Source organism: Hippocampus zosterae, chromosome 20 (assembly GCF_025434085.1).
Source record: "Hippocampus zosterae strain Florida chromosome 20, ASM2543408v3, whole genome shotgun sequence".
Classification (NCBI taxonomy): Eukaryota; Metazoa; Chordata; class Actinopteri; order Syngnathiformes; family Syngnathidae; genus Hippocampus; species Hippocampus zosterae.
In genome coordinates this window covers 9740130-9749444 of record NC_067470.1, presented here as the reverse complement: position 1 = coordinate 9749444, position 9315 = coordinate 9740130, and the positions used below count along the sequence as shown (strand labels likewise).

General features: G+C 42.9%; 1 protein-coding gene across 1 annotated transcript; it reads right to left on the bottom strand.

Moving 5' to 3' along the window:
- Positions 1-3451: 3451 nt before the first annotated feature.
- On the bottom strand, positions 3452-7263 carry en2a (engrailed homeobox 2a). Its single transcript, XM_052054134.1, has 2 exons — positions 6239-7263; positions 3452-5461 (listed from the first exon to the last, which is right to left on the bottom strand). The coding sequence occupies exons 1-2, from the start codon at positions 6753-6755 to the stop codon at positions 5145-5147; spliced, it is 834 nt and encodes a 277-aa protein (XP_051910094.1). The 5' UTR covers positions 6756-7263; the 3' UTR covers positions 3452-5144.
- Positions 7264-9315: the final 2052 nt, after the last annotated feature.

Here is a 9315-nt window from a genome sequence, read left to right as displayed (position 1 = left end):
CAAAGATCACAAGCAAATGAACTTGCAATGATTTTATTTTGTTGAATTTATTTTAAGAGCCAAAGACAATAAATTTGGTTTTGTTCACATTTAGAAATAGTTCGTTGCCGTCCATCCAGTGTTTCAGTGCATTCACTTCACTTTCAGCAGTATTCAGAAGCTGCTAGTTTTTTTGCCAGCAAGGTAAGCGTAATATATTATGCTAATAAAACATATTTGATTATTTCAGAAATGTTGCATCTTCATATATATATATATTCATTCATCTTCCGAGCCGCTTGATCCTCACTAGGGTCGCGGGGGGTGCTGGAGCCTATCCCAGCTGTCTTCGGGCAGTAGGCGGGGGGACACCCTGAATCGGTTGCCAGCCAATCGCAGGGCACACAGAAACTAACAACCATTCGCACTCACACTCACACCTATGGACAATTTAGAGTGTTCAATCAGCCTGGATTACTGTATATATATATATATATATATATATATGTACATATATATATATATATATATATATATATATATATATATATATATATACAGTAATCCAAATAATTTAGGGCATATTACAGATCCTTGAGATACCTCATGAGTCATTTTTCATAGCATGGATTGTATGTTGTGAAAGTGAATATTGATGTAGACATCCAAGTAGTGGAGTGTGTCGCAGGAATCTGGTTTCAAGTATCAACTTTTTTTTTTTAAACATTAGATTTATTATACAAAATATGTCTTTACGTGAAGCTAGCCCATGTTGCAGAACTTTGGGGTCTGCTGAACTGCGCTGAAAATGATCAATTACATCATTAATTAATCGACTTAGACTGCAAAAGAGTTTGTCATTCAACCCTACTTACGCACACATTCATTTTTATCAAGTTGATGCCATATTGAACACACAAATGTTACAGTCAACATTACTTGTACTCGTATTCACGTTTTTGTTTTTTTTAACTGAAATATTTCACTTGACTTCCTTTGGGAAATCGTATTTTGTATCATCAAGCTTTTATCTTGCACTGTCTTCCATTTTGATGCCAGTCTAGAATTGTTGGCAGCACTCCTGGAAAGTATTTCACACAATTGCTGCCTGCCAGCTATTCCTGTATAGTTGTTAAGTTCCCTGCCACCTACGTAAATATTCAAAGCTGCGCTTGGAAAAAATCTCTGCAATTCGCTGACATTTTTGGACGACCACCTGAAACGCCCTCAAAAAAACGTTTACTCAGTTCAGCCTCACTTATCCTTTTTAGAGAGCCCATCACTGTTATCCTGGGATACTAAACACGAATCCACAGAAGACTGTGTGGAGGGTGCTGCAGTTTTGGTTACCAATGGTCACTATTTCAGGATATTTGTCAAGAGATCAATTTGATTGTCAGTATTTCTGCACAAAGTCACCGGAGAGAGGGTTGACGTTCCCTCTTGAATGCTGCTGGTTTGGTTAACAAATAGTCTCTGTTCCAATTCAGTGTCACTGTGTGATCAGAAGATTTGAGACTTCTTGTAACGTTAGTTGTGTTTAAGGAGTGGCGCACCCTGTGACTAATAAGGGCAAGGGGTTCAGTTAAAGAAAAAGGTAGATCACGCTGTCTATGTACCTTTAGATGTTTCTGTTTTCGTTTGTAACAGAATTTAATGGTCTCTGCAATTAACGATTGACGGGTGAATCGTGATTTTTCTGTGAGCTTGAGATAAGGGGTTCTGCTCTTGAGAGACTGGTCTGCATGAGTGCAACAGGTCTCCACCGTTCACTTGAATGTGGGGCATTAAAAACAAGCACTTATTTGTCGTAACTGGGCGACTCCTTCTGACAACTAGTTGAGGCTTGGTCTCTAACAAATTCCGGCCTTTAATTTCCATGCTCATTGTATGCCGAGAAATTATTGACAATTTCTCACTATGCACCGATGGCTAGAAAGCAAAGTGTGTAGAGTCTCTGTCACTGAAACACATGCTGCAGGCAGTGAACGGGAGTGATTGATTTTTATTTTTTTTTTCCCCAACAGCCTTTTAAAACATCACCACCCTTCCTCTCTTTGTGGCATTGTGCATCTTACTTGGCAATCCGGGTCATGGCACCAATTGAATTTTTTTTTACTACTTTAACCGGTCCTTTTATGTTTTTATTAATATTTTAGATGCACTACTCTAATATTAACCACCCATTGACATTGTATTCTCAGTTGAACTATTGAATGGGTGCCAGAGAGATCTAGAAACGGCCCTGGAGTTTATTCTGCCAGATGCGGCTGAAGGTTTAGTCTGACCAAAATGGTTCCTACTCTTATTATGTCTTGCCTGGCCTCCCCCACACAGGAGGGTGCTTCTGCCTAGTCCATGTCACAATGTGTGACTCCAGGATGTTAATGTACAAGTAGCCAAATCTACCATGCTTTTGTGGTGGCAAAAAAATGTTTTTTTTTTTTTTTTTTTTTTTTTACATATATAATGCATTAAATGTAGAAGTTCAAAACTTTATAGTCACATTTTTTTGGGGGTCCCCTTGCAGTGTGTGGATGGACGCGCAGTGCTCGATCAAGTGTTTTCATGCGAGCCCACTTGAGTCGCATTGGGCCACGCCATGTCGCTCTGTGCGCAATTCCTTAATTTCAACCAAATAAAATGTCACCATCGCGTTCACATTATCGTCATATTGGGTCAACTTGACCGAACCGTGCGGGTTTTTTTTCCCCCTCTGATGGTTCAGGATTCCCTGTCCCGGCCTGAACTTTTTGGGAGCCTCCTGCATCTGGTGAATATTTTTCACACAGCACGAGAGCGACTAAGTACATACACAACTGAATGAAGTGTGTGTGTGTGTGTGTGTGTGCGTGTGTGTGTGTGTCAGACAAGGAGGAAAATAAAGGCGGATGATAGTAAGATATGTGTGAGCGTGAGAGAAGGGGAAGAGAGTTTGGGTGGGAAGGCTCTGTGTGGAGAATGGGTTAGCGAGGGGTGGGTGGAGGCAAAAAAAAAGGGTTTGGGGGGTGGGGGGTATAAACCAGCCACCTGCAGCCATGACAGGCTTTGACCTTCATTTCTCTCTCTCTCTCTCTCTCTCTTCCCCCTCCCTCCTTCCACTCCCTTTTTCTGTATGGAAGTTTCTCTTTCTTTTTCCAGCAGGGTGCGAGGAAGACCGACCGTGGCGAAGACAGGACAGCAGCCACACAAACAAAAGACTAGCGGTCCAAGTATGAAAATGCAGATAGGCCATTGTTGTTGTCGGAGCGGTGGGGGGACATGGCTGGGGCTTGTCCAAGGATTTCTCTTGCATAATGTTTTCGCTGCTTTGGCCAATGTTTTCCATCTGAATTTGAAATCCTCTCGAGTGGGTGTTTGCGTGGCAAGGGGGATTATTGCGCCCATTCAAAATGTAAACCTTTTTTTTTGATGGTTCCAATGTTCTTTGCAGCATTGGTGAAACATTCCGGCTGAAACATAACAACCCATATTTTTGCTGTTGTTGATAATCTTCAAGGTTTATTTACTCTTTTGCAATTTCCAGGAGGCGGTTAATTACACAATTACATACATGATAAAAATTATGTACACTTTTTTTTTTGTTTTTTTTTTCTTTACCAAAGGGTAGCATCCAACGTAAAATAAAAAATAGCATTGTTGTCTACAACTCTGTGCTGTCATTTCATTTAAACATTGTTCATATATAGATAGAGAGCTCTACGCTGATGACTAAATTCATGATGTCGTATACCAGCAATGTTTGTAAAAGGCATTCAACGAGAATAGTCTGCATTTGTGGTTTTTTTTGTGTGTGTGAAGTAATACTGCTTTTCTGATTCGGCACAGTTAACATTTCATGAAAAAGTCCACCCGGGGACTTTTTAAGGCAAAGTGTGTTTCAGTTTGGTGGATCATCGTCATCATCATATTTTTTTGTTTTCTTTTGAATTCACACACACTTTTTTTTTGCAGATGCGCAACAGAAAAAAACACATTTGAAAGGCAAAAAAAAATAAATTTGGCTTATGGCAAGGGTGGTGAACCTGTGGCCCGTGGGCCATACGTGTACTATAGAGCAGTTTGACAAACGGTAATATAAAAACCCCTACTTCTCCCGAAATGCTCATAGTATATAATTTTTGTTGGTTGAATTTGTTTTTTGTGTCCCCCCACCCCAACAGTTGAATACAGCCTTAGCTCGGTCACACTTGTTTTCTCCATTTATAAACACAGCCGTTTGCCCCCCCCCCCCTAAAAAATAGTCCAACAAGTTGCAGCGTTCATGCAAAAGGCCTCGTAAACACATTTTCCATTCACCAAAAAACAAAAAAATGTTATTGCGAGATAAACAAGCAAGTGTCAACACCTCAGATAGCTACTCTAAAGCAACACCGGTCATTGGATAGATTTTTTTTTCAATAGAATCTATATAAATACACAAAGCCTTTTTTTAAATACAGTCACAGACGGATGCCTTCTTCTTTTTTTTTTTTGCCATGATGAATTCTCAAATACTGTCGATTGAACGAGAACACAAGCTGCATGAGTGCTTGTGGTTGAATGCTACACGGTCACCTATCGAGGCAGCAGTCATTCGTTTGAACACAGCGGTGATTTGATATTGCTATTTAAACACACACACACACACATATATATAAAAGCAACATGTTAGAAAATAATGCCATAGAGCTCTCTGTCTGTCTTCATATGATTTCAAAAACAAAATGATGTTAGCATTTTAAATTCACAGTAGCCATTGATGCAGCAGGACAGCAAAAAACAAAACAAAACAAAACAAAAACACATTCTTTGGACTTGTTTCTTCTCATATAGAAGTGCCGGATGTAAAAATGACAATCATTATATCATATGTGTAGATATATGTGTGTACTGGCATTCATAAGTAATACATTAACTTGAAGCTCCTGCTCGGGCAGGGGAAACGGACAGTGACAACTCTATACAGCATTTTTTTTTTAGACGTGATATTGCAGACACTGGATTTATGCTGGTAAATTTTCTTCTTCGACTGGCCCTGCTTGCTGGATGATATTATTGCATCTTAATATTTCTATAAGTGGGACTCGTTGTGGACTGGCTTCGCTATACTCTTGTAGACTTTCTTTATATTTCTGTGTGATAGGATAGACTTTGAAAAAAAAATGGAGGACGGGGTGTGGTGTTCAGTCGCTGTCGGATTTGTCGTCCTTGGTGACGGTGGCGTGGTTGTACAGGCCCTGCGCCATTAGGTGCAGGGCCAGCGTGTTCTTGCCCCCGTTGGCCTTCTTGATCTTGGCGCGCTTGTTCTGGAACCAGATCTTGATCTGGGACTCGTTCAGGCCCAGCTCCTGGGCCAGGTTTTGACGCCGCTGCTCGGTCAGGTAGCGGTTGGTCTGGAACTCGGTCTTGAGTCTCTGCAGCTGCTCGGCGGTGAAGGCCGTGCGCGGTCGTTTGTCCTCCTTGCTGGTGCTCTTCTTCTTTGGTTTGCGCGATCTCGGACCTGCACCGGGAGAAATCCACAAATTGTGTGGAACGGAACCATATTAAGAAAAAAAATGCCAAACGTGCATTATTTGCCTCTTTCCGACGGAATGAGCATTTGCTAGTTTTTTTTTTTTTGGTAATAATTCCAGCGCGCGTGCACGTATTATTGCCCAATTTAGGGCTCGCGTTCATTTGAATTTCACTTCAAATGATTCAAAAACAATTCCACGGCGATTGTGTATGATGTAGTTTCGTCATCCGAGGAACCACGTTGGCGCAATGTTTTATTTTTAATGTTATATACTAAACACACACACCCACGCGCACATCGCGATGTATGCGTGTGCCTCCTCCACATCCTCTCACAAACTCTACACATCGTAGTAGTCGCCTCCTCCAGCTACATAATGCATGAGAACAAGTCGTACTCCACTCATTTTGATCCACGCGCGACACTCGCATATACATTTTCCCCCCGGCCGACGCCTGTAAACTTTGTTTTGCGCAACTTGACGTAAAAAAAAACAAACAAACAAGCGGACATGCGAACAAATGCGTTCAATCTTGCCGAGTGGCACGTACAAGCTCGGTGCAATATATTTTTTTTCTTTCAAGCAAGGTGATTCGCGTGCATTTATTTCTTCTATTGAGATTTTTAAAATATAACAGTACTTGTTTTTTTTTTTTTAAAGGAAACTGGCGTTGTTTTAAGTCATCGAAAAGGTAAACGCATTGCTAGAATGAGGCCCGAACGGACAGCTCGAACGTCGGTCGATGTTCCGTGGACACCCACCTGAAGAGGGCCGGTCCGAGTAGCGGGTGCAGTACACCCAGGCGGGCCACAGCATGGGCTGCTGAGCCGGGGCTGCGTTGGAGCTGGTTTGGGAACTGTCCGAGTCCGAGTTTAGGCACTGGTCTCCGCTCTCCCCGTGGGGTTTCAGGGGCTCCTCGGCGGCTATGGCTAGCTCCTTGGCGTCGGTGTCCGCGTGCGGCGTCGAAGTGCCCTCCGTGGGCACTGTGTTGTCCAGCGGCTCGGTCTGATGCGCCGCGGGGCTGCCGAGGCTCTCCGGTGGCGGCGGCGGGGGCGACAAAGTACTCTCCCCTCGGCGGTGCTGGTGCTGGTGGTTGGCTGCGGTGTCTTTTTTGCGTCCGAAATCCGGCCTCAGGATGTTGTCGATGAAGAAATTGGTGACCCGGTGCGGGTTCTGCGCGTTGCCCTGCGCCTGCAGCAGAGGCAGGATGGCCCTGTTGGATTCCGCCGACCCGTGCCGATCCGCCTCGTCTCTGCTACCGCGCTCGTTCTCTTCCATCTCCTTTTTTTTTTGAAACTCTCTTTACGTTTAACCCTTTTGTCGCTCTCCTCCGGCGCGCTTTCAAATGCACAAGTTCGGGGGGGGATTTAATCGTAAAAAAAAGGGGGAAAATTTTTAACAATGGCGAGTGATCGACTTGCTCAGCCTTGGGGTAGCCTCCTCGTTAAAAAGCATACTTTTTGGACATAATAGCACCCCCCCGGCGCTGCTGCCGTTATAAGTACGCCCGAGCCATCGGCGCACATGTACGGAGACGTCCGCGCGCGGCGAACGGCTTCGGCTAAACTAAATAAAGAGGCTGGAGGAAAAAAAGTGATGCTCTTAATACTCTCACTCTGGAGTTTGCTTCTTATTTTCCATACGAGAAGCCCCCAATGAGTGACGTCTCGCCACTGTCCTCCCAGACACGTGCCTTCGACCAATGGGAGGCCAGGAGCCAGGCCACGTGACTCTGGCTCTCAAGCTCTGCGCGCACGCCCCCTTTCTCGCCTTTTCACACACCCGAATCCACTGCGAGGCTCTTTCGGTTAATTGATTACGCGACATGAATTTTATTTATTTATTTGTGGGGTTTTTTTTTGTTTTTTGCGAAACGTATGTTCGATATTATTCAAAGCCAATGTAACGTTATGCACAGTTTTACCATTCGCTTATATGGGCGGAAAAACTGCACGCTCTTTCAACAATGACTCACGAGCTGTATTGCACACCAACGTGAGATAACAAAAGCCAGGATGCAAAAAAAACATGTGTAATGAAGGGCATTCGGTGTAAAAACTGAGCCCCGTCTCAACAACCTTCATAAATGTTTCACAACAACCCATCTTAACCGTTATATGCAAATGCACCAACTTTAAAGAGAAATGCTACCAAATTGTACTTTGGGAGTGATTCTTTTACCATCATTTCCGCTCATTCTTGTCACTGTTCAAAAAACATCAATTTCTCCGACATGTACAAAGGATATAATGCATCCTGTGTTCTACTCTAGCATCATTACTTCGTAGCGTTGAGATGTCTTAATCGCACCCCAAAAGGAAAAATACATATGAACTAATGAAAACATCATTTCTTCACATCAGATATTGATTCTATATTCCATGCACTGAAATTAGAAACTTTTAAAAACAAGTTTTATTTGTTTTACAATTGTGTGGCAGGCAGGGTCAAGTACTCTTAAGAGACCTTTTCTCTGGCTCACAAGCCATAGGTTGCCTATGAACAGAAATCAGCCAAGACAGCAAGACAAAAATATCTCGCATTAATTTAAAATTGGCCAAAATAATTCCAAATTAAACAAAAATGTGTGAAACATAACATGATGTCATTCATATGGAACCCATTCGGTGTCACTTAGATTTATAAGTTTGTCGGGCATATGATAGATAAGGAACCAAAATAAAAACAATATAACTCATTTTTATTTTTGCATATTATGAGTATTTGTTGTTGAACGCTTCCCCTCTTTCTTTTTGGAATGGCATTGCGTACCGGATTAAATATGGTTCTCGGCCGTAAAATGGCCCCTGAGCCATAGGTTGCCTGAGTCAGCAAAACAGAAATATTGAAGGGGGAAAAAAGCAGAATAAACATGTTGTAGACGTTTATTTTGTTTGTTTGTTTTATATCACATCCATTTGTAAGTTACAAAAAAATTACATTTACATTTAAGGAGCCCTTGTTTTCGACCTTGTATCAATGAAGTCCCACAATGGATGAGTGAGAAAACATTTGATCTTACCTGTTCACCTCATTTATGTATATTTTTTATTTGTTCTAGAAATGTCAAGCTTTGTTGAGAAGACACTTTCCAATCAACTCAAAAAGTTTACTGTGTCTATTTTGTTTTTTCCCTATCCCAAGTATTCCCACGCTGGACAGTGATCCATATCCCCTTTTAAAAGGAAACCACTGATGCACACCGACATGCAGGGAGCCCAACCCTCCCCCCCACACACACACCGTCCCTCCCCACCAAAGCTAAAACTTTTGGGGCTAACTTTTGCCGACCAACTTTTTTTTTTGTGTGTGTGCAGAGTAGTCCTCCTCTCAGCACGGACGACACACGCTTGCGCCGAGCTGCCCGGGGCAGGGGAGCGTCGGTGGTCGTGGTAGGAGGGGGGGGGGGGGTCACACTGGACCGTCCGAGCCGAGGAAAGAGCACACTTCTGGGGGAGGAGAGCTCATCTAAAGAAGGGTGAGTGTTGCACCTCATTCACTTGATTCTACTTCCTCACCTCATTTCTGTATGCATCTTTTAGGACCTGTGGATCTAGTTACCATACAAATTGTTGCATTTTTTGGGGAGTCTGGATGTTTCCCAAATGATGTGGAATCGTGCCATACTTGCACTCTTTCAAGCTCCATTTGAATTCAGATTGCACACACACACACACACACACACGCACACACGCACACGCTCACACACTGTTGTCACGCTGCGAGTGGAAGGAAGGCGCTAAATGAGCAGCACACAATGGGGGCAACACGACGGCGGATTTGTTTCCCCAGAAAAGAGAATTACAATATTTACAAACACACGAAATGTTATTAAAAA

Excerpts from the sequence above, each read along its gene's own strand:
- en2a (XM_052054134.1), bottom strand. The coding sequence starts at position 6,755 with ATGGAAGAGAACGAGCGCGGTAGCAGAGACGAGGCGGATCGGCACGGG. Across the intron at positions 5,462-6,238 it reads CTCGGACCGGCCCTCTTCAG|GTCCGAGATCGCGCAAACCA; the intron begins GTGGGTGTCCAC and ends CTCCCGGTGCAG.